At 50.3% G+C, this 25,962-nt stretch overlaps 1 protein-coding gene across 1 annotated transcript in view; it reads left to right on the plus strand.

Moving 5' to 3' along the window:
* Positions 1-5,167: 5,167 nt before the first annotated feature.
* Positions 5,168-25,962, plus strand: part of LOC137648626 (ero1-like protein) — a 558,871-nt gene continuing 538,076 nt past the window's right edge. The window contains exon 1 of the mRNA XM_068381566.1: positions 5,168-5,440. Coding sequence (XP_068237667.1) covers positions 5,306-5,440 — 135 coding nt within the window. The 5' untranslated portion in view covers positions 5,168-5,305. The remainder of the gene's footprint in view (positions 5,441-25,962) is intronic.

A 25,962-nucleotide genomic window follows, 5' to 3' on the forward strand; every position in this document is an offset into this window, starting at 1 on the left:
AAAGTAGGATATTGTTTGATTAAATGCTCCATTTCATCACTAAGTTCACTTGTTTCGATGACAGCAACCTTGCATGTCTGTTGGCAGCTGGAGCAGTGTGCCTCCCTGCAATTAAGTGTTATTAAGCCAAAGCGTAGGCTGGACGTCAGGCTTAGCATCATTGTACCACTATCATCGGTAACGTAAAACTCACACGTCTCAGATCGTTGGTGACAACACGTATGTTACAGACACCGTATTGTTTGATCTTATGATTGCCATATGCTGTCAGCACTATGGGGCTTGGTCTAAGTGATTTCCGCTCACCGTTTTCTCCAATGTCATTTGGGAATAATAGTCTGTAAACACGTAAGGGCATAACATTAACCTCCGCACCGCTGTCGATTTTGCATTTTACGGCGACCGGTTGCTCTCCAATCATCTTGATGTTGCCGTGTGCTGGGGGCGTTGTTGTTATGCCGTGTATTTTATCCTCATGTCATTCTAAGAAGAAACCATCATCTTTGGAGTCTGTTGAGTCTCCATCGTCATTTCCAGTCAACTCATGCACTCGTTGGTGCCTGGCTGATGGGTTTGTCGTCGTTGGTTTATTTGCATTCTCTCCTGCCTCATCGCGCTTTTTCTTGATGCACACGTTTCTCCAGTGTCCTTTACCCTTACAGTAATGACACTCGCTGTCTGTGGCTGGGCAACGAGCGCCCTTCTTGTGCTGTGTTCTGCAGTTGAGGCATCCAGACGATCCTGTTTGTTTTGCTCGGTGTTGGTCTTGTCTTTTTGTGATGGCATGTATTGGTCTCTGGCCTTCAATATCGGATAGTTGTTTCTGCGTGCCTTCATACACTCTGGCGATTTTTATTGCCTCACCTAAGGTTAGTGTTGCGTCCTTAGCAATCAATTTCCTTTGAATGTCCGAGCTGCAGACTCCTGCAATAAGCGTATCAAGTAGTTGTTCTTCTTTATTTGTGTATTCACACTCTGCCGCAATGACCCTGGCTCTTGTCATGAACATGTCGACAGTTTCCGTGGTCTCCTGTTTTAGGGCACGTAGCTTGAAACGAGACACCCGGAAACTTGATTTGGGCCGCGCATACGCCTCAAAACCATCCCAGTGAGGTTTGAGTTTCTCTTTGTCTTCTGCCGTAAGGGCCCATCCATCCTGAATATCGTGCCCTGTTTCTCCAGCCCATAGCATCAAGTATTGCACCTTCATCTTTTCATCCTTCTCTTCGAGAGGCCCATCGAAAATGAACTCGCATGTACGGCAGAATTTCCGTAATGCTTCCGGTAGGTTTGTTGCATTCCAGTCTATAGTGGGAATGGGAATGCCAGTTAGCTCCGCCATGTTTAGTTACAGTAATACAGTAAAGAAATGTAATACATGCGACAAAAATAAATGTACCAGTGCGTGTGTCACACAGAAATGTAAGACCAAGTATGTATTGTTAACACATCATACAAACGTAACATAAGAATTGGGTGTGTTTATACATTAGTGCACAAGATCCTCAGTTCATGACACCCATGACAAATATACGCACATACAAAAAAAAAAAAAAAAAAAAAAACAAATAGGCAGTGCAATGAGTTGTTCTTTTGCCATCCTCACTGTTCGAGTACTAGGTTTGCATATTGATATAGGGGAGAGGTTACCAGCACATCACCCTAGAATGATTTACACAATGGTACAACACAATGTCACCATCAATTTCACGTCTGAATGATGGCTAAGAGGAATGTTTGACTTCCACAAGTCCCTGTCGAGGTGGAAGAAGGCGAGTATCAATCACTGGATAAATTCTCGTGAATGTATACACAGGTGAGTGGGCGTTGAGGACCTAAAGTGATTAATGGCACATACAATGCCCCAAAATGTCTTTGGTTGCACCGTATTTACTGTGTTCTAGATGATTGGCGGTTGTCTTGGGCAGTGCCTGTCGTGGGCGTCGCCATGTTGGATTCTTGAATGGCGTTGCGCGATGCAATATTTTCTTTTAATTGCGACATGTATTCGACATCTCTATTGTTTCTCTTCAGGCAATAAGTGTCACGGATCCCACACCTGACACCATGTGGTGTTTTCAGTTCGACTTGTTAAGTATTAACTCGTGTAGCCTGAATTATAATATCAAGGAAAGAACAACACGTGATTCCAAGTTAAGGTATCTGGAAGTGGTCTTTATTTTCATATGAAACAACGTATATTACAGAAAATATGGCAAGCCATATGAAAATTTGTAATCACCTTGCCTGTTGCTATTTGATTGTTGTTGGATGTATTAAAAAAATGGTCTGTGCACATTTGCTCTAGTGTAATTTTACACATTTAAAATCTTGATTTGCAAAGCTCTTTCTAACAAGAGGAGATGTTATGTGATGTATTGTATATGCTAGATGGCAGCACTAGTAAGTTTTTACTTTTACTTTGATCCATCTTTTATTGGGCAGCGGCAGCCGGCAGTTAGTGAGAATAAACAATGTTAGCCTAACTATCGTTTTACCTGTATCCTGAGAACGAAACGCACTGCACTGTATCTGAACTGGCACTAAGCCTTTACCATATTTCCAGAGTTAAGCTTTGACTTCATTATACCTTTTTTTTTTGTATGCATTCACTTCTAACCTTTTCCCTCATCTCATAGAGTTTTATTGCCTCGTCTTCTATTACCCCTGAGATATTTATAGTCTGCTTCGATGCCATTTCCATCTGGTAGCTCTATCCCTTCTGTTCTTGTTACTTTCCTGTATTTATGTTAAGAAGAGCACAATATTTTCTATTTAAAACTCCATCTTGGTGTCTCCAGATACAATTCTTAACTCCTGGATTAGGATGTCTATTTCCTTAGTATCTTTCCCAAAGAGCTTGATGTCATTCATGAACATCAAGTGGTTTATTATGCTGCTTCCTTCCTTCAGTTGGTACCAAACTCCGGTCTTTTCCGTCGTTCTCCTCTCTATGAAAAAAAAAAGAAAAAAAGAAAAAATACAAACCATAAATGTTGGATTTAGTTTCCTATTTTTTTCATTGCAACACACCATGCACAAACTGCTGAACACTTTTAACAGAGTAAAGCAGATAGAAAACCCTGCAACACAAAGAGAAATATTATAGGTACTAGGTTGGCCACCCGTTAAGATAGCCCACTACCGATAGAGAGTTTTCGGTCATTTGACTGGCCAGACAGTAATGCATTGGATTCCTCTCTCTGGTCACGGCTCATTTTTCTTTTGCTATACATGCACCGAATAATCTGGCGTACTGTATTCTTTCCACAGTATCCTCTATCATCATACACCTGACAACACTATAAGAGGTTACCAAACAATTCTTCTTCACTCAAGGGGTGTTGCACTTTACTGTTCAGTGACTATTTTCCTCTTGGCAAGGGTAGAAGAAAGTCTTTAGTTATGTTAGGCAGCTCTCCTAGGAGAAAGACACTCTAAAATCAAACTATTGTTTATTTCATTTTAGGGGAGCCAGGAACTGAAGACAAACACGAAACTTAGAGGACAGGAAATCAACTACTTTATTAGCCGCTAGGTGGCGTACACAAAGTTATCAGTTAAGCTTTTACACATGTATTCTGCAAGGCATCATACATTTTGAGTAGTTCCATAGCCTCTGTAGTGTAGCCTACCATGGCTTTTTCACTGTCTTGAAGTAAAGTTTTCCTGCCTAAGGGCACACTAGTGACACTTATTCTATCTTATTTCTCTTCCTCTTGTTTTTTTTTCTTTTTTGAAGTTTTTTATAGTTTACACGTGAAAGATTTATTTTGATGTTACTTTTATTAAATCGTTTTGTTCTAATTATTCATTACTGCTCTGGTAGCTTATTTATTTTCTTATTTGCTTTCATCATTGGGCTATTTTTCCTTGCTGGAAGCCATTGGGCTCATATCCTTCTTTTCCACTAAGGTTGTAGCATGGTTGATAATAATAATAATAATGATAATAATAATAATAATAATAATAATAATAATAATAATAATAATAATAATAATAATAATAATAATAATAATAATAATAATAATAATAATCTTATCATCCTGTCTTGAATCTCCCGGGTTTCCTAGATTATAGATACACGTCAGTAGAAAGTACTTCTACGTATCTTTTTAGATCTGGATTTGGTTTTATTGCATTCTATTCGTTGAATTCATCTCTTCGTGCGTTACAAAGATGATGAGATATTAAAAATATCTTTTAATACATCAATAAAACACACTTGAAATAAATCATTAATCTTGCGTTACGTTTACATTGTTTTCATGCCGAGTTTCAATGCTCAGCTGCTCAGAAGTATTTGTTCAGTACTATTAGACCGTCGAAAGTTTGATATTCGATTTCGTTTACAAGGCTAAATCTCCGTTTTCTAGTCTTTCTACTTTTATAATAATACAAAATGTTTTTAGCTCAAATACAGTACTTTATTGAGACGAATCTTCAAATTGCTAAATGTCAAATAGCTATTGATAAAAATATAACACAATTCATCGGCTATTTCATGCCATTTTAATTATTTTCTACCAGATACGAAGCCTAAGTAGGACAATCAATTCGAACGCTGTGATGTTGGGACATTAGTAATTGTGCTACGTTTCACATATGAATACTGAACACAACACTGATGCAACATTCAAAGTGTCAGTCAGGCATATGCTGGTGAGGGGCTCATACGGCCGCATAGTTGCCATTTTAGCGCTTTCGCGCTAGATCTGGCGCGTTTCTCGTAAATTTAGCGCGTTTTTTCCTAGCTAGCGCGGCCGCGATATTTGACGCTTTTTAGACAAATCTACCGCGAAACATAGCGCTTTCCGATCTGTTAAAAGTCTATGATAAACTGATTGAATTTTTATATCTTTTGACATACCGTATTGTATCAATTTCTGCTTTATCAGATATATTACAAGAGATTGACCCCCCCCCCCTCTCTCTCTCTCTCTCTCTCTCTCTCTCTCTCTCTCTCTCTCTCTCTCTCTCTCTCTCTCTCTCTCTCTCTCTCTGTTCCCAAACTATGAGTCCTAAAGTAATGTGAAAATATTGGTTCTGTTAATGACGTTACTAATTCTATAGAGCACTTTTAAGAAAGGATCTAGCGCTTTTCTGACGCGTTTTGGAAGGTACTTTAGCGCGTTTTCAAAATCAGAAATGGCAACCCTGCCTGAGGCTACGGGTGTACGAGTTATCAGTCATGTAGAAACTCGTATCGCGTACAATTGTATATGACGACGATTCCATCTACTGAGGATTACCATTCTGTTTATTTGTTTGTCTATTTAATGTATGCTAGCTGCCTTTTGTGATAATGAAGAGGTTAAGCATTATATTATACAGCGTTTTCCTAGCATTTTGTATAGGGACGTGTGAAGGACAGTGGTTTGGGAAGCAGAAAACCCCGTCCAAAGGAAGTTCGTCTGCTGGAGAACGATGTTTCTGTCAGGTATGTTTACGATTTCTTTACATAAGTTAATCATGTTATCTAGACCTTCATTAAAAGGTTGGGTTAACCTAACATTTTAAATTTTAGGCAGAGGTAGGCTTAGGGGTATTTTGAATATTCTAGAATTTATTAGGCAACACCCGTGCTATAACCCCGTAGGTAGTGTTGTCGGTATTAGAGTATTAGTACGTAAGAGGGCTATTAGTTTGAAGACATTTTTAGAACTTGTATAACACTTATATAAACATCAGGAACTTATCATTGTTCTGGTAGGATTATTGGTTACTAATCAAATTTCTCTGTCGTCCTGGGCAAGGGTCACATCCTGTAGTGTAGTTAGCAAATGCCATCTTAGGTTAGGTGGTGTACCTTAGGTTAGGTCGTATATCCATGTCCAGGGATGTTTAGGCATCCTTATAACTGGAATTCCCTATAAGAAATGGACAAATGCTGGCTAGTTTGGCATTTTCTCTATGACCTAATGGGACTGGGGTATATTAACATACGGAGTGCATTTATGATAGCGGCCACCTGTATGTATGATGATGGCAGACTAAGAATACGGAAGTGTAAGGGGGGGTCGCAGGGGGGCTTTAGACCCCCCCATGATTAAGTAGTTAAGGACATGGGAGCCTCTGCCGTTTATGGGGACAGCCCTTCGACCGGCCGAAAATCGAGGTAAAAAGTCCGAAATCGGCTCTTTTTTTTTACGGGAATGATTTGTTAGATAATGTAGATTGACGGGACAGTATTAAATTGTAAAACTGAATGTTTCTTGAAATCGAGTAAAAAAAGTCCGAAATCGGCTCTTTTTACGGGAATGATTACATGACGCGTCCTTAAAAACTACAAAATTAACGAAGGGGTAAATATGTAGATTGAAGGGACAGTATTAAATTGTAAAACCGAATGATATTATGACGTGTCCTTAAAAACTACAAACTTAACGAAGGGGTAAATATGTAGATTGACGGGACAGTATTAAATTGTAAAACCGAATGATATTATGACGTGTCCTTAAAAACTACAAACTTAACGAAGGGGTAAATATGTAGATTGACGGGACAGTATTAAATTGTAAAACCGAAGGAACCCTCTGGTCATGGATGTCGGAAATGTGCGAGAAAAATGGACAACTAACCCAAAATTCCCCTCCTAACCTGTCCTACAAGCCATGTCCTTACCTTCATCGTGAACTAAACGGGGGGGCTACGCCCCCCTGCGACCCCCCAAACACTGTTGCTAACATACAAACCCCACAAACCAAACCTAACCAATCCTAGTAGTTCCCAGGTCACTACCCCTACCCGGGGGCAAGCCCCCGGACCCCCTTCGTAAGTCTCTCACCTACAGAAAAGAAGCTTTGGGCAGCACTCAAAATTATATCTAATCCACATGATCATATTCTAGGTTATTCAGGCTTACCTTAAATTTCGTAGCCATCACGCATGAGGGCCACATCACCTGTTTTACACTTTTTACATGTACCTCTAAAATCCCCTAAGAGGCCTTCTCGAAATAAATAGTGAAAGAATTCGGGGGTAACACGAGTGAAATCACGTAGCTGTAAAACTCCGAGAGTCTTAATTGCATCAAGCTGATCAATACTGGAGATAAACTCGAAAATATCACTCACAGAGAAACTATACGGAACAGGTCTATCCATCACGGCGGTTAGAGCTGGAAAGGGTCGGCTGTAGGTCAATCTCGGGTCATGGGGGGGGATTAAAAATTTGAAATCACGCGGCCCACGAAAGGGTTAGTTCGGTTGCTTTGTTTGACACTGGCTTTATCTGACGAAATATCTAAACTAGATGCTGGATAACCTAACCTTTGTTTGTATATAAAACAAAATAGTATTCGGCATAATTTTGGGACGATTTCGAAAGAAATAACAATCTTAACAAGAGATTAAAATGAAAATTGTTGGAATTAGGGAAAACATACGTACGAACATCGAAAACTGTTCATGCTTGCGCGACCAGCTGATATGCGAATCGAGCGCCGCCAAACGGGTGTTATTATAATCAGGCAGGAAACAATGATTGCGGGAAATTTTACTACCGAGTAAGTTGGCCGTGGCTTCAGCGTACGACGCATTGTAACGGCCTTTTTTTAACATAACATTTCATGATAAATATCCAAGCAGTATCAAATGTCACTAAACATGACGTGTCCTTATAAACTACATACTTAACTAAGGGGTAAATATGTAGATTGACGGGACAGTATTAATTTGTAAAACCGAACGTTTCTTAGACTGGGATGACACGGGCTCTGTCTATCGGGAAAGTTGGAAACTAAGCAGGAGCTACCCGTGACTTGCGTACGGACCATGCTGAACTTAGAAAATATTGCCGTGGTAAAGGTAAATTGTGTTATTAGTCAAAACGATAAATTAACATCATATTATGGAATGTTAGAAAATTGTAAAGAACATCAACCCCATAATGAAATACGATTTGGCTAGTAATAAGAAAGATATCCCTGTCCCCATAAACGGCAGACACCCCAGGACATGTCTTGTAGGTTAGGTTAAGGGGGAGGGTTTAGGTTAGTGTCCATTTTTATGCACTCTGAAGGAAGAACTGGCTGCTGATATACAAAGGCTCCTAACATATACATATATATATATATATATATATATATATATATATATATATATATATATATATATATATATATATATATATATATATATATATATATATATATATATATATATATATATATATATATATATATATATATATATATATATATATATATATATATATATATATATAGATTGATTGAAATGTAAATGCCATTTTCCCTAACTATACAAACCTTAGTTATTTACATAGGGTAATTACTTCGGCGTAGCTGAATGACGAGCCATAAGAATTTTAACGAGGGTTTACTACCCCACCGCTAGTTAGGGGGGGTAGGGAGGGGGGTAGCTTGCTACCCTCCCCTCACACACGCTAATGAGTGCTTCACTTTGCTTTTGGCTCGGGAGGCGATCAGACGTGTCTGCTCTCTCCCTCTCTTGTGACTGCAGTCCTCTGCAGAGGAGACAACTTGCCGTTCACCGTTCCTGCCAGCTACCACCTTAGACCTCTCCAGAGATCGTTCGCGATCCCCTTCGGAGGAAGGTCGTCCTTCGGGTCCCTGTGACCAGTCTCCCTCCAGACCTGCTGCCCTGCCGTCACCCTTCAAGGCTGCTGATGCGCTATATGTGCCGACAAATCCTGTCATTGTGCAGGCACCGGTCCCTTCGGGGCATAAGGGTCTTGAGCGCAAACCTGCGCCTCAAACCCTTAAGCGCCAGGTTATACTTGCGTGCCCTTCTGCTGCTGCTGATCCAGACTTAGCGCCACTGCGCTCACCTGCGTGCGTGCGCGCAGTTGTTCCTGTTACGCGCCAGGGTTCCCCTGCGCGCTCATAACCTTCAGCGCGCCCGCGCCCACCAGCAGTTCCTGATTGTTCCGTAACCGAAATACAAACCATGCTATTTACATAGGGTATTACTTTCGGCGTAGCAGAAATGGCGAGCCATTAGATTTTTAACGAGGGTTAACTACCCCCTCGCTAGTTAGCGAGGGGGTAGGGGAGGGGTAGCTAGCTACCCCCCCCCTCTCTCACCGGTGAACTGATTCACTTCGCTTTTGGCTCGGGTGGTGGGCAGACGTGTCTGCTCTCACCCTCGCTTGGCAGCCATTAATGTTTTGTCTTTACTTAATTACTTACTTTTTCTTATACTTAATATATATATAAACATTCTTTATGTTTGTGTATACAGTATTTTGGTATAGAAATATAGTAAGTTTCCTTTTCAGTGTTGTGCTGTGTGTGTGTGTGTAGTGTACGACAACGTCACCGCGTAGTTCCAGGCCACCGCGGTTGCACTTCATGGGGAAGGGCCTCTCCCTTGGTCCTTCGGTCGTTCCTTCGGCCGCCGTGGGGAATCGTCATCTCTGGACTTTCTCCATTCATCTGTTTTCTCCGCTGTTCCTCCTTCCCTGCGGGGAACTTGGACTCTCAGCGAAGGGAACGTGGGAGTTTAGATTGACTACGGTCTCTCTCTCTACTCGAGGTCGTTCACCCTTTTACTACTACTACGTACTATTACGGTAGTTTCTTTCCCGTTGCGGGTTGAGTTGCTATTCCGTTTATTTGTCTCAATTATTTTCTATGAAATCTAATTGTATTTGTTAACTTTTCAGCTTCTGTGAAGAACACTTCCCTTCGGGGTTCAGTCGTTCTTACTATTTGTGAACATTCTTAAATGAATTACATAATTATAATTCTGTTATAATTCTGTTTGTTCCGTAACCGAAATACAAACCACGCTATTTACATTGGGTTTACCTTTCGGCGTAGCTGAAATGACGAGCCAATAGTTTTTAACGAGGGTTAACTACCCCTGCGCTAGTTAGCGGGGGTAGGGGAAGGGATAGCTTTCTACCCCTCCCCCCCACACACCGGTGATTTGCTCCACTTCACTTTTGGCTCCGGCGATGAACAGACATGTCTGTCCATCGTCCTCGTTAACAGCCTTAATCTTTTTCTGCTTTTTCTTTTTGTTCTCGCTCTCCCACGCGTCAACACGCTCCCTCGCCGACGCGCCAACGCGTTCGTTCACCGGCTCGCCTACGCACTCGTTCGCCTATACGCACGCGCGACCGCCGTTCGCGCCGGATTTCGCAGCCCGTGACAGCAGCAGGAACGCGTGTCGCCAGACCGCGCTCAGGATCGCCTCCACCAAAGCGCAGGACTCTTGTGCAGGATAGGGAAGGCACTTCAGAGAGGTCAGTGCAACTTTGTTCCCCCCTTCCTTTTCAGGGACCCTTTTCAGGCAGGTCCAGTGGTGTCCACTCCGAAGGATCGGCCGATCCCCTTCCCTCCAGCGGGGATTTCGGACTCTGTGTCCGTGGAGCGGCAGACTTGGTTTGGTCCTCTGATGTGGGCGTTAGTGAAGGCTATGAAGCCAGCACTCGCCAATCAAGGTCACAAGCCAACGACAGCCTCAACCCTGCTGAAGAGAAGGAGAGGAGTGGATTTCGTGGTGACTTCCCCCAGGGAGAAGTTGGTTCCTAAGAGGTCTGTCAGGAAGGCCCCATCCCCTTCGCAGGCATTTTCTCCTTCTCCCATGGACGAGGATTTTCCGTCCTCGGGTGAGTCCAGTGAGGTGTTAGTCTCCCCCTCGGCACCAAGGGGGGAGCCTTCTCCTCATGGAGGAGAATCGTCTCGCGCGGAAGGTGCTCTCCGAATCTCTTTGTTGGGATCCTGTCTCCCTCCCAGGAGGGAACCCAAGGACTCCAAGACCATCCCAAAATCGTCTTCAAGGATTCGCCAGGAACCCGCTGCTCCCCAGGATAACGTCCACGTTTCGCCCAGGAAGAGATTCCGGGGACGGGAGACTTTGCCAGCCCGCAAGGAGGAGACCAGCAGGAGTCTGAACATGCCTTCTGGCAGGTCCTGAGCCTGATGAGGCAACTCAACGGGTTCATGGACCCCGTGATCGCCCCCCGAGAAGGCAAGGACACGGTCCTGGACCAGGTGTTCGATGTTCAGGAGGCCCCTAAGACCAGTGCGGCTCTGCCCTGGTCTCGAGGATTGAAGAGTGCCAGAGCCAGGGCCAATGCCCAACTCGCGACTCTTGCTTCCTCCAGTCGTTCCTCTGCCGGGAACAAACTCATCCCACCTCCCCGTCTCCAGCAGAGGAGGTATTTTGAGATCTTGGGTGAGTCTAGTCTCGCTCTTCCTCTCCATCAATCCGTAGAAGAGCTGGGTGGCTAAAGGAGTTCCTTTCGAGAAGCTCTCCGCCCGGCAGGTGACGTTCTCGGCGTCGGAGATCCTGAGCCATGAGAAGGTCGTGAAGTTCGCCATGCAGGCCACTTCGTGGCTGGATATATGGCTAGGAACTCTGGGCATCCTATTGCGCTCCGAGGACTTGTCTCAGGAGACCGATAGGAAGGCCCTGGAGACCTTCTTACTCTCGGGCACCCGCTCTATCGAGTTCCTGGCACACCAGGTCACCACCCTGTGGGCCAACTCAGTATTAAAGCGGCGTGATGCAGTGACCGAGAGGTTCCACCCGAAGGTCCCCGCCATGGATATCTGTAGGCTCAGACATGCTTCCCTCCTTGGGGAGAATCTGTTGAAGCCACAGGATATGGAACGAACGGCTGAGAGGTGGAGGAAATCTAGCCAGGACTCCCTCCTCCATAGGGCCCTTACAGCTCGGCCCTATAAGCCTCCAGCTCCGCAGCAACAGCAGCAGCCGCCTCGTAAGGCACCGAAGCAGGCACCGGCAGCTAAGAAAGTGGTGTCTAAGCCCCAGCCCTTTCCAGCCAAGGTCAAGAGGGGGCGGTAAGTCCTCCAGGGGAGGCAAGGCTCCTAGAGGGAGCGGCCGCGGCCGCAAACACTAGGAGTGGCAATCCCCCCACGTGTCCACCTGTGGGGGGATGCCTTCGACGTTGCGTGCACAGGTGGCAGCAACACGGGGCCGATGCTTGGACGGTTTCTGTGATCGGCCAAGGCTATCGCATCCCGTTCATAACATCTCAACCTCCCCTGACAGCGAATCCAGTGTCGTTGAGCTCCTATGCCATGGGATCGGTGAAGGGGCTAGCCCTTCGGGCAGAAGTCGAGACCATGCTCAAGAAGGATGCTCTCCAGGAGGTCGTCGACGGCTCCCCAGGCTTCTTCAGTCGACTCTTTCTTGTAAAGAAGGCTACCGGAGGCTGGAGACCTGTCATCGACCTCTCGGCTCTGAACGGGTTTGTCAAGCAAACTCGGTTCAGCATGGAGACAGCGGACACGGTCAGACTTGCGGTGAGACCTCTAGACTTCATGCGCACACTGGATCTAAAGGACGCGTACTTCCAGATCTCAATCCATCCGTCTTCCAGGAAGTACTTGAGATTCTGCCTAGACAACAAGATCTACCAGTTCAAGTTGCTGTGTTTCGGTCTCTCCACAGCACCTCAGGTGTTCACCAGAGTGTTCACCCTGATTTCATCTTGGGCGCACAGGAACGGCATTTGTCTCCTTTGTATCTGGATGACTGGCTGATCCTAGCAGACTCGGAGTCGACCCTTCTTCGGCACTGAGACAGGCTTCTGGGTCTTTGCCAGGATCTGGGGATCGTGGTAAACCTCGAGAAGTCCTCTCTGCAGCCGTCCCAACGACTGGTTTATCTAGGCATGCTGATAGACACCAATCTCCACAAAGCCTTTCCATCAGACGACAGGATAGCAAGGCTGAGGAGGGTGGCGGAACCCTTCCTCAGGCGAGAAGAGCTTCCCGCCCAATCGTGGTTGCGTCTCTTAGGTCACCTGTCCTCCCTGGCTCGTCTGGTTCCAAACGGCCGCCTCAGGATGAGATCCCTGCAGTGGCGGCTCAAGTCCCGGTGGAATCAAGGATCCGATCCCCCGGACGTACAGGTCCCGATAGGATCTTTGGAACGGACGGACCTGCGGTGGTGGCTGGTCGACGAGAACCTGCGAAAGGGAGTGAGTCTTCTCGTCCTCCCCCCGGAATTGACACTGTTTTCGGACGCGTCAAAAGAAGGGGGGGGGGGGCCATTCTGAACCAGAGGACCTCAGGCCTTTGGTCAGAATCAGAAAAGTGCCTGCACATCAACCTGCTAGAGTTGAAGGCCGTCTTTCTGGCTCTTCAACAGTTCCAACGGACCCTGGCGGGTCACTCCGTGGTGGTGATGAGCGACAACACCATGGTAGTGGCTTATATCAACAAGCAGGGAGGCACTTTTTTGCACCAGCTATCCCATCTTCCAGTAGAGATTCTGAGGTGGACCGAAGTCCACTCGATAACACTATCAGCTCGCTTCATTCCTGGCTAGAGGTATGTGCTCGCCGACAGTTTGAGCAGGGCTTCGCAGATAGTGAGTACCGAGTGGTCTTTGTATCCTCAGATAGCCAACAAAGTCTTGACTTTGTGGGGTTCCCCGACGGTGGACCTGTTCGCGACAGCGTTGAATTTCAAGCTGCCTCTGTACTGCTCTCCAGTCCCGGATCCCAAGGCTTTCTGGCAAGATGCTTTCCAGCAACGGTGGGACAACATCGACGTGTACGCCTTCCCATGATTGGTAGCTCCACTATGGCATCACGCGGAATGGTTCCCGGACCTTCTGCAGCTCCTGACGGAGCTCCCAAGAGAACTTCCTCCACGACACGAGCTTCTCAGACAACCCCACTCCAACATCCCTCACAAGGCCGTGGCCTCGCTTCGGCTTCATGCCGGGAGACTGTCCAGCGACTCCTCACGGAGAGAGGCTTTTCGCAACAGGTTGCGGAGAGAATGTCTCGGCACCTGCGAAAGTCCTCTGAGGGAGTCTACCAGGCGAAGTGGAGAGTCTTTTGTGGTTGGTGAGGTGGGAGGGGTATCTCTCCACTCGATGCCACTATTCCAGTAATAGCGGAGTTCCTCGTATATCTGCGGGAAGAAATGCGCCTTTTTGTCTCGGCAGTGAAAGGCTATCGCTCGGCCTTAAGCTTGGCTTTCAGGCTGAAAGGCGTGGACATTTCTTCCTCGCTGGAACTCTCTCTACTCATACGTAGCTATGAGCTTACCTGCCCCCAGTCGGAAGTGAGACCTCCTCCTTGGAACGTGGTTCGGGTCCTGAGGGCTGTGAAGAGACCTCCCTTCGAACCATTACGCAAGGCCTCCGATCGCCACCTGTCTTGGAAGACAGCTTTCCAGCTCGCTTTGGCTTCGGCCCAGCGAGTTAGTGAACTTCATGGTCTCTCGTACGACATCGCCCATTCAAGGGGATGGGGGAAGGTAATGTTCAGGTTCGTCCCTGAGTTTGTTGCCAAGACTCAGAATCCTGGGGTGCCGGATCTTCGGTTTGACTCTTTCAGGATCGCGAGTCTCCGTTCTGTAACAAGCGACCCAGACCAGCTGCTACTATGTCCAGTGAGGTGTCTGAGGTACTACTTGAAGAGAACAGCTGCAGTCCGTCCTCAAGAGCGAGCATTGTTTGTAAGCACAGGCTGGACGAAGAGGAGGGTCACCAGGAACACCGTCTCGGCTTGGATTCGAAGGGTTACCCACCATGCCTTGAATCCAGATCCTCCTCCGTCACGTCGCCCTAGGGCACACGATGTCAGGGGTGTTTCTACATCCCTGGCCTTCAAGAGAAACTTCTCTGTGACGCAGGTACTTCAAGCTGGGGTCTGGAAGCGTCAGACGACCTTCACAGCCCACTACCTGCAAGACGTGACCCACAGGAGCCTCGATACGTTTTCTATCGGCCCTGTGGTGGCTGCACAACAGCTAGTCTAACCTCAGGCTCCTTTTTGGGCAAGTAGCAGTAGGTTGAGGGCGTTGTTACCCGGTCTTAGTCTGCGTGAATGAAAGAGTATGTCTGACCCTTATTTCTTTCTTCATTCTCCCCTCTCTTGGGGAAGCAGCATCCTGGTCTTCGCATAGCTGACCTTGACCTTTGCAGGTAACCCATGCTTCCTTGTGCTCCTAGTATTAAGCTTAATACTTTCGCGTCCCCCATACCCTGACGAGGTGGTATTTGGAACGTCCTATCCTAGATTCCTATTTAAAGGTCTCAAGGTCAACTTCATAGGACGAGTCACACTTTCCTCCACACACAACTTATGTAGGCCACTCGTTCCTAGCGAAGCAAGGAACTTGTGAGGTGCAGGGGCTCCTTCTCTCAAGTGCTACTCACTGAGGGGCGGAGTCCCCGGGCAAAGCCAAAGTCAGTAAGGCTGGGGACTTTTCACCCTTCCTAAGGGGTAAGTCACCCTATGTAAATAGCGTGGTTTGTATTTCGGTTACGGAACAAATGACAAATTCGGAGATAATTTGTATTTTTCCTCACCATACAAACCTTAGCTATTTACACATATTTTTCCGCCAGCCCTGTCCCCCAAGTCAAGTCCTACCTCTAAGTGAAGTGAAGCAAATCACCGGTGTGTGGGGGGGAAGTGGTAGCAAGCTATCCCTTCCCCTACCCCCGCTAACTAGCGCAGGGGTAGTTAACCCTCGTTAAAAACTATTGGCTCATCATTTCAGCTACGCCGAAAGGTAAACCCAATGTAAATAGCTAAGGTCTCCTGAGCGCACACGATCTCCTGCTCGTCAGCGCGCACCTGCGCACCTTGTTCCTGATGCGCGCCCTGCGCGCCAACGCCCTCCCACACGCCCTAGATCTTTGGATCTGGACGCAGGCAAGGACCTTACTCTTTCGCCTCGCCTGCGCAACAGCGCGCACGCTCCCCGGTGCACACTTCATGAGTTCCTGCGCGCCCGCGCGCCCACGCGCCCACAAGTCTTCTTCTTCTGAGCCCGACCGCGAGCGTTCGCCCTTGCGCGTTTCCTCGCCATCTGATCCTGCGCCACAGCTGACTGCGCGTCGACACCCTCCTGTGCGCCAACGATCTCCTGAGCGCCCGCGCGATCCTTCGCCGGTGCGCAAGCGCTCGCCAACGCGCCAGCGCGCCCATGACTCGGATCGTCACAGGTCTCCGACGCGCACACGCGCTAAATCTCCTGCGCGCGGTCGATCTCCAGCACGTATTACGCGCCATCGCTCGCTCACGCGCCATAGATCTCCAGTGCGCCGTCGACCTCCTGCGCTTCATCGTTCTCCTGACCGACAGCGATCTCCTCTACCCTCGCGCGCTCATTCACCTGCGTGCCAACGCGCCCGCGCGCGTTTATCTCCGCGTGACTGTGCGCCCGCGCTCCAGCAGCCGCCCGCACGCGACCCTCTGAATGCTTCATCGCGCGAGCCCCGTTCCCGCTGGGTTCCGCAGCTCGTGCCTACGACAGGGACGCGTACTTCCAGATCGCCACCGCGCAAGCGCAGGGCTCTCACCCAGGACCAGGAAGAGTCTCTGGAGAGGTCTAGGCAACATTCTTCCCTTTCTTTCCAGGTAGGCCCCGTTGTGTCCACCCCGAAGGATCAGATCTCCTTCCCTCCAGCGGGGATTACTGACACTGCGTCCGTCACCCGTCAGTCTTGGTTTGGTCACCTGATGAAAGCGGTGGTGCAGGCTGTGAAGCCAGCCCTCGCTGATCTGGGACTCAGACCAAAGACAGACTCGCCCCCGCTGAAGAGAAGGAGAGGAGTGGACTTCGTGGTGACTTCTCCCAGGGAGAAGTTGGCTCCTAAGAGGTCCGTCAGGAAGGTTCCATCCCCTTCGCGGTCGTTTTCTCCTTCTCCTGTGGACGAAGCTTTTCCGTCCTCAGGAGAGTCCAGCGAGGTGAGGGCCTCTCCCACGGCTTTAATAGGAGGAACCCCACCTCGAGGAAGAGAAACGTCTCGCGTGGAAGGTACCTTCCAGACCTCTTTGTTGGAGTCCTGTATCCCGCCCAGGAGGGAACCCAAGGACTCAAAGACGATTCCTAAGTCGTCTTCACGGATCCGTCCAGAGCCAACCACGTGTCTCCCCAAGAAGAGCCTCTGGGGACGGGAGACTTAGCTGCCAGTCCACAGGGAGGAGAGCAGCATGAGTCTGAGCATGCCTTCTGGCAGGTCTTGAATCTGATGAGGCAACTCAACAGGTTCAAGGACCCGGAGATCGCCCCTCGCGAAGGCAAGGATACGGTTCTAGACCAAGTCTATGGTACCCAGAAAACCCCAAGGGCCATCGCAGCTTTGCCTTGGTCCCATGGGGTGGAGAGTGCCAGAGACAAGGTGGAAGCTCAGCTCTCGGAACTCGCCTCCTCCAGCCGTTCCTCTGCCGGGAACAAACTCCTCCCACCTCCTCGTTTACAGCAGAGGAGGTATTTTGAGATCATGGGGGAGTCCAGTGTAGCTCTTCCCCTCCACCACTCTGTGGTAGAGCTCACAAGGGGAACTCCTTTCGAGAAGCTCTCCTCCCGGCAGGTGACATTCTCAGCTTCGGAGATCCTTAGTCAGGAGAAGGTCGCGAAGTGTGCCATGCAGGCCACTTCGTGGCTGGACGTCTGGCTGGGTTCTCTGGGCATCTTATTGCGCTCCGAGGATTTGTCTAAGGAGAGCAATAGGAAGGCCCTGGAGACCTTCCTCCTCTGGGCACTCGCTCCATCGAGTTCCTGGCCCACCAGGTTACCAACCTGTGGGCCAACTCGATCTTAAAGCGACGCGATGCGGTGACCGAGAAGTTCCATCCGAAGGTCCCCGCCGTGGGTGTCTGCAGGCTCAAACACCCCTCCATCCTTGGAGGAAGCATGTTTGAGCCCAAGGATGTAGAACGCACAGCTGAGAGGTGGAGGAAGTCGAATCAGGATTCGCTCCTCCAAAGGGCCCTCACATCTCGGCCCTACAAGCCTCCAGCTCCACAACAGCATCAACAGCAGGCTCCGGCAGCTAAGACGAAGGTGTCTAAGCCACAGCCCTTTCCTGTCAAGGACAAGAGGGGTGGTAAGTCCTCCAGGGGAGGCAAGACTCCTAGAGGGAGCGGCCGTGGCCATAAACGCTAGGAGTTCAATCCCCCTGCGTGTCCACCTGTGGGGGGATGCCTACAAATTTGCGTGCACCGGTGACAGCAACATGGGGCCGATTCCTGGACGGTCTCTGTGATCGGCCAAGGTTATCGTGTCCCATTCACAACATCTCAACCTCCCCTGACAGCGAATCCAGTGTCGTTGAGCTCCTATGCCATGGGATCGGCAAAGGGGCTAGCCCTTCGGGCAGAAGTCGAGACCATGCTCAAGAAGGATGCTCTCCAAGAGGTCGTCGACGGCTCCCCAGGCTTCTTCAGTCGACTCTTTCTTGTAAAGAAGGCGTCTGGAGGCTGGAGACCCTTCATCGATCTCTCAGCTCTGAACAAGTTTGTCAAAAAAATTTCGTTCAGCATGGAGACAGCGGACACGGTCAGACTTGCAGTGAGACCACAAAACTTCATGTGCACACTGGATCTAAAGGACGCGTACTTCCAGATCCCAATCCATCCATCTTCCAGGAAGTACTTGAGATTCAGCCTAGACAGCAAGACCTACCAGTTCAAGGTACTGTGCTTTGGTCTCTCCACAGCACCTCAGGTGTTCACCAGAGTGTTCACCCTGATTTCGTCATGAGCGCACAGGAACGGCATCCGTCTCCTCCGATATCTGGACGACTGGCTGATCCTAGCAGACTCGTAGTCGACCCTTCCTCGACACCGAGACAGGCTTCTGGGACTTTGCCAAGATCTGGGGATCATGGTAAATCTCGAGAAGTCCTCTCTGCAGCCGACCCAAAGACTGATATATCTAGGCATGTTATTAGACACCAATCTCCACAAAGCCTTTCCATCAGACGACAGGATAGCAAGGCTGAGGAGGGTGGCAGAGCCCTTCCTCAGGGGGGAAGAGCTTCCAGCCCAATCATGGTTACGTCTTTTAGGTCACCTAGCCTCCCTGGCCCGTCTGGTCCCGAACGGCCGTCTCAGGATGAGATCCCTGCAATGGCGGCTCAAGTCTCGGTGGAGTCAGGGCTCCGAGTCCCCGGACTCTTTGGTCCCTATAGGACCCACGGAACAGGCGGACCTGCAGTGGTGGCTGGTTGACGAAAACCTACGAAAGGGAGTGGATCTTCTCGTCCTTCCCCCGGATTTGACACTGTTCTCGGACGCGTCAAAAGAAGGGTGGGGGCCCACATTCTGAACCAGAGGGTCTCAGGCCTTTGGTCAGAATCAGAAAAGTACCTACACATCAACCTGCTAGAGATGAAGGCCGTGTATCTGGCACTTCAACAGTTCCAACGGACCCTGGCAGGCCACTCCGTTGTGTTGATGAGCGACAACACCACGGTAGTGGCTTATATCAACAAGCAGGGAGGTGCCTTTTCACAACAGCTATCCCATCTTGCAGTAGAGATACTGAGGTGGTCCGAAGTCCACTCAATAACACTATCAGCTCGCTTCATTCCTGGCAAGAGGAATGTGCTCGCCGACAGTCTGAGCAGAGCTTCGCAGATAGTGAGTACCGAGTGGTCTTTGTATCCTCAGATAGCCAACAAAGTCTTGACTTTGTGGGGTTCCCCGACGGTGGACCTGTTCGCAACAGCGTTGAATTTCAAGCTGCCTCTGTACTGCTCCCCAGTCCCGGACCCCAAGGCTCTCTGGCAAGATGCTTTCCAACAGCGGTGGGACAACATCGACGTGTACGACTTCCCACCGTTTTGTCTGATGAGAAGGGTGCTCAACAGGACCAGACTATCGGTCAACCTGTCTATGACCTTAATAGCTCCGCTCTGGCATCACGCGGAATGGTTCCCGGACCTTCTGCAGCTCCGAACGGAACTTCCGAGAGAACTTCCCCCACGACACGAGCTACTCAGACAAACACATTGCAACATCTTCCACAAAGCCGTAGCCTCGCTTCGGCTTCACGCCTGGAGACTATCCGGCATCTCCTCATGGAGAGAGGCTTTTCGCAGCAGGTTGCGGAAAGAATGTCTCGACACCTGCGGAAGTCCTCCGCAGGAGTCTACCAGGCGAAGTGGAGAGTCTTCTGTGGTTGGTGTCGTGGGAGGGGTATCTCTCCACTCAATGCCACTATTCCAGCAATAGCGGAGTTCCTTGTGTTTTTGCGGGAAGAAATGCGCCTTTCGGTCTCGGCGGTGAAAGGCTATCACTCAGCCTTAAGCCTGGCCTTTAGGCTGAAATGATTGGGCATTTCTTCCTCGCTAGAACTCTCTTTACTCATACGTAGCTATGAGCTTACCTGCCCTCAGTCGGAAGTGAGACCTCCTCGATGGAACGTGGTTCGGGTTCTCAGGGCTCTGAAGAGACCTCCCTTCGAACCATTACGCCAGGCCTCTGATCGCCACCTGATTTAGAAGACGGCTTTCCTACTCGCGTTGGCCTCTGCCAAACGAGTTAGTGAACTTCGTGGTCTCTCATACGACATCGCCCATTCAAGGAGATGGGGGGAGGTAACGTTCAGGTTCGTCCCTGAGTTTGTTGCCAAGACTCAGAACCCTGGAGTGCCGGACCCACGGTTTGACTCCTTCAGGGTCACGAGTCTCCGTTCTGTAACAAGTGACCCAGACCATCTGCTATTATGCCCAGTGAGGAGTCTGAGGCATTACTTGAAGAGAACAGCCGCAGTTCGTCCCCGCGTGCAGGCATTGTTCGTAAGCACGGGAAGGACTAAGAGGAGGGTCGCCAAGAACACCATCTCGGCTTGGATTCGAAGGGTTATCCATCACGCCTTGAATCCTGACCCTCTCCGTCACGTCGCCCCAGGGCACACGACGTCAAGGGTATCGCTACATCCCTGGCCTTTAAGAGAAACTTCTCTGTGACGCAGGTGCTACAAGCTGGGGTCTGGAAGCGTCAAACGACCTTCACAGCCCACTACTTGCAGGACGTGACCCACAGGAGCATCGATACTTTTTCTATGGGCCCTGTGGTGGCTGCACAACAGCTGGTCTAACCTCAGGCTCCTTATTGGACAGGTAGCAGAAGGGTGAGGGCATTGTTACCCGGTCTCAGTCTGCGTGAATGAAAGAGTTTGTCTGGCCCTTACTTCTTTCTTCATCCTCCCCTCTCTTGGGGAAAGCAGCATCCTGGTCTCTGCATAGCTGACCTCAACCTCTGCAGGTAAACCATGCTCCCTTGTGTTGCTAGTATTAAGTTACAGTAATACTGTCGCGTCCCCCATACCCTGACGAGGTGGTATTTGGAACGTCCTAGCCTAGAATTCCATCTAAAGGACTTCAGGTCAACTTCCTAGGACGAGTCACACTCTATTCCTCCACACACAAGCTTATGTTGGCTGCACGTTCCTTGTGAGGTGCAGGGACTTTTTCTCGAGTGCTGCTCACTCGGATTCTGAGTCCCCGGGTAAAGCCAAAGCCAGTAAGGCTGGGGACTTTCCACCCTTCCTAAGGGGTAAGTCACCCTATGTAAATAGCGTGGTTTGTATTTCGGTTACGGAACAAATGACAAATTCGTAGATAATTTGTATTTTTCCTAACCATACAAACCTTAGCTATTTACACATATTTGCCCGCCAGCCTTGTCCCCCAAGACAAGTCCTACCTCTAAGTGAAGTGAGACAATTCACCGGTGTGTGGGGGGTAGGGGTAGCAAGCTACCCCTTCCCCTACCCCCTTGCTAACTAGCGCGGGGGTAGTTAACCCTCGTTAAAATCTAATGGCTCGTCATTTTCAGCTGCGTCGAAAGTAAACCCTATGTAAATAGCTAAGGTTTGTATGGTTAGGAAAAATACAAATTAGCTCCGAATTTGTCATATTTTCCAGCTTTGGGGCTTAAGGGCTCGCCCTCCAAGGAAGCCCTGTTTGACCTGATCCAGTTGGGTGCAGCTGTCAAACAGTCGCCGGTAATAGCAGAGGTAGATCCTCTGTCTATTGTTGACGTTGTTGTGGCAGAGGCTTTTGACGGGTCGGGTCAAACCCCTGCTGCTGTTGTTGCGGATGTTGCTGAAGGCTCAGGTTCCCCCTCCGAACATCCTTCAAGGGGGAAGCTGAGTCCAACGGTCTCTCCTGCGGGTGTTTCTCCCCCTCATGGGAGTGCACTGACAGAGACTTCTCTTCGGAGGACCGACGATGGTGATACGCTGCCTCGAGGTCGTCTACGCCATAAGGCTCGTCCTCCTCTTCGCCGTAGGGGCCTTCCCTCTCCTTACAAGGGAGTTAAGAGGCGCCTCTTCGGTTCTTCGCCCTCGCCGTCCCCTGCAGAGGATTCTTCTCGTCGAGAGCAGACCGTCGCAGTGGCATCATTGGACCTCTCCGCAGATCGTTCGCGATCTCCTATGCCTGCCAGACCTTCCAGCCATCCATCTCCGTTCCTGGACGCAGATGCGCAGTGGGCGCTAACTAATTCCGTTATCCAACGGGCACCGGTCCCTTCGGGGAAAAAGGGCTTATCCCACAATGTGGGTAAGTCCCATAAGTGCCAGGTTCAACCTGCGCGCCCACGTTCGCCTGCGCGCTCTCCAGCTGACCAGACTTCGGACTCATCTCGCTAGCGCTCACCTGCTGGCCAATGATCGCCTGTTCGTCAGAGACCTTCCTGCTGCGCTTGATGCGCGCCAACGGTCTCCTAAGCACTCTCGATCTCCTGCTCGTCAGCGCACAACTGCGCGCCAACGTTCGCCCGCGCGCCCACGATCTCCGGATTTGGGCGCAGGCAAGGACATTGTCCCTTCGCCTGGTCAGCGTTCTTCTGCGCGCCAACCATCGCCTACGCGCCATCGCGCGCACTCTCCTGTGCGCTCTTCAAGGAAGGAACGAGTTCCTGCGCGCCCGCGAGATGACTCCTGAGCCCGTCCGCGAGGGTTCGCCTTTGCGTGCAACCTCGCCCCCTGGTCCTGCGCCCCAGTTGGCACCTTCCGACCGCGTGACTACGCGCCCGCACGATTCCTCGCCTGTGCGCAAGCGCTCTCCAACGCGCCCATGCTGCTGATCGCCACAGGACTCCGACACGCCTACACGCCATCGTTCGCCAACGCGCTATCACTCGTCAACGCGCCGTCGCTCTCCAACGCGCCATCGCTCGCCAACGCGCTACCGCTCGCCAACGCACCACCGATCGCCTACGCGTCATCCCGAGCCCTTGCAATCGCGCGCACCCTCACCTGCGCGCCCACGCGCACCTTCACCTGCGCGCCTACGCGCACCTTCACCTGTGCGGCCACGCGCCCTCTCGCCCGCGCTTTCACCTACGCGCGCATGCGCGCCAACGGTCGCCCACGCACGACAGCGGTTTTACCATCGCGTGAGCGCCAGCGCGACCCTTGCTGCGATTCCCGGCAGGTTTCGCAGCGCGCCCAACCTGGCGAGTCGTCGGGGACGCGTACCTCCAGATCGCCCTCACGATCTCCACCCCGTAAGCGCAGATCGCACGTCCAGGAGCAGGAAGAATCTTCAGAGAGGTCCAGGCAACATTCTTCTTTATCTTCTTTTCAGGCAGGCCCTGTGGTATCCATTCCCAAGGATCAGCCGATCCCCTTCCCTCCATCGGGAGTTGCTGACACTGCGTCTGTCCGCCGTCAGCATTGGTTTGGTTCCCTGATGAAAGCGGTCGTGCAGGCTGTGAAGCCGGCTCTCGCTGATATAGGGCCTAAAACCAATGGCAGCCTCATCCCCGCTGAAGAGAAGGAGAGGAGTGGATTTCGTGGTGACTTCTCCTAGGGTGAAGCTGGCTCCCAAGAAGTCCGTTAGGAATGCCCCTTCCCCTTCGCAGACGTTTTCTCCTTCCCCTGTGGACGAAGCTTTTCCGTCCTCAGGGGAATTCAGTGAGGTGAGGCGCTCCCCCACGGCACCAATGGGAGGAACCCTACCTCGAGGAAGAGAAACGTCTCGCGTGGAGGGGACCTTCCAGACTTCTTTGCTTGAGTCCTGTATCCCTCCTAGGAGGGAGCCCAAGGACTCAAAGACTTTACCTAAGTCTTCATCACGGATTCGACCAGAGCAAACCAGACCCCAGGAAAACGTCCACGTGTCCCCCCAAGAAGAGCCTTTGGGGACAGGAGACCTTGCTGCCAGTCCACAAGGAGGAGAGCAGCATGAGTCAGAGCATGCCTTCTAGCAGGTCCTGAGTCTGATGAGGCAGCTCAATAGATTCAAGGACCACGAGACCGCCCCCCGCGAAGGCAAGGATACGGTCCTGGACCAGGTCTACGGTACTCAGAAACCCCCAAAAAGCCAGCGCAGCCCTGCCTTGGTCCCAGGGGGGGAAGAGTGCCAGAGACAAGGTCGAGGGCCAGCTCTCTGAACTCGCCTCCTCCAGCCGTTCCTCTGCCGGGAACAAACTCCTCCCACCTCCTCGTGTACAACAGAGGAGGTACTTTGAGATCATGGGGGAGCCTTGTTTAGCTCTTCTCCTCCACCACTCTGTGGAAGAGCTCACTAGGGGAACTTCTCTCGAGAAGCTCTCCTCCCGGCAGGTGATATTCTCGGCAACGGAGATCCTAAGCCAGGAGAAAGTCTCTAAGTGTGCCATGCAGGCCACTTCGTGGCTGGATGTCTGGCTGGGGTCTCTGGGTATCCTCTTGCGATCCGAGGACTTGTCCAAGGTGAGCACCAGGAAAGCCATGGAGACCTTCCTCCTCTCGGGCACGCGCTCCATTGAGTTCTTGGCCCACCAAGTTACTAACTTGTGGGCAAACTTGATCCTAAAGCGTCGTGATGCGGTGACCGAGAGGTTCCACTCGAATGTCCCCGCCGTGGATGTCTGCAAGCTCAGACACTCCTCCATCCTTGGAGAGAGCTTGTTTGAGCCCAAGGATGTAGAACGGACAGCTGAGAGGTGGAGAAACTCGAATCACGATTCGCTCCTCCAAAGGGCCCTTACATCTCGGCCCTACAAGCCTCCAGCTTCTCAACAACAACAGCAGCCTCGCAGGACATCGAAGCAGGCGCCGGCAGCAAAGGCTAAGGTGTCTAAACAGCAGCCCTTTCCTGTCAGAGACAAGAAGGGCGGAAAGTCCTCCAGGGGAGGCAAAAATCCTAGAGGGAGCGGCCGAGGGCGCAAACGCTAGAATTGGCAATCCCCCTGCGTGTCCACCTGTGGGGGGATGCCTGCAAAGTTGCATGCACAGGTGGCAGCAACACGAGGCCGATTCCTGGACGTTCTCTGTGATCAGCCAAGGATATCGCGTCCCGTTCATAACATCTCAACCTCCCCTGACAGCGAATCCAGTGTCGTTGAGAGTTCCTATGCCATGGGATCGGCAAAGGGGCTAGCCCTTCGGGCAGAAGTCGAGACCATGCTCAAGAAGGATGCTCTCCAAGAGGTCGTCGACGGCTCCCCAGGCTCCTTCAGTCGACTCTTTCTTGTAAAGAAGGCGTCTGGAGACCTGTCATCGACCTCTCAGCCCTGAACAAGTTTGTCTAGCAAACTTCGTTCAGCATGGAGACAGCGGACACGGTCAGACTTGCAGTGAGACCGTAAGACTTCATGTGCACACTGGATCTGAAGGACGCGTACTTCCAGATCCAAATCCATCCGTGTTCCAGGGAGTACTTAAGATTCAGCCTAGACAACAAGATCTACCAGTTCAAGGTACTGTGTTTCGGTCTCTCCACAGCACCTCGGGTATCTTCGTGGGCGCACAGGAACGTCATCCGTCTCCTTCGATATCTGGACGACTGGCTGATCTTGGCAGACTCGGTGTCGACCCTTCTTCGACACCGAGACAAGCTTCTGGGACTTTGCCAAGATCTAGGGATCATGGTAAATCTCGAGAAGTTTTCTCTGCTTCAAACCCAAACACTGGTATATCTAGGCATGATATTAGACACCAATCTCCACAAAGCCTTTCCATCAGACGACAGGATCGCAAGGCTGAGGAGGGTTGCAGAGCCTTTCCTCAGGCGAGAAGAAATTCCAGCCCAATATTGGTTACGTCTTCTAGGTCACCTAGCCTCCTTGGCCCGTCTAGTTCCGAACGGCCGCCTCAGGATGAGATCTCTGCTATGGCGGCTCAAGTCCCGGTGGAATCAAGGCAACGATTTCCCGGACAATCTGGTTCCTATGGGACCTGCGGAACAGACGTATCTGCGGTGGTGGCTGACCGACGGAAACCTTTGAAAGGGAGTGGATCTTCTCGTC

This window comes from Palaemon carinicauda, chromosome 10 (assembly GCF_036898095.1).
Source record: "Palaemon carinicauda isolate YSFRI2023 chromosome 10, ASM3689809v2, whole genome shotgun sequence".
NCBI lineage: Eukaryota > Metazoa > Arthropoda > Malacostraca > Decapoda > Palaemonidae > Palaemon > Palaemon carinicauda.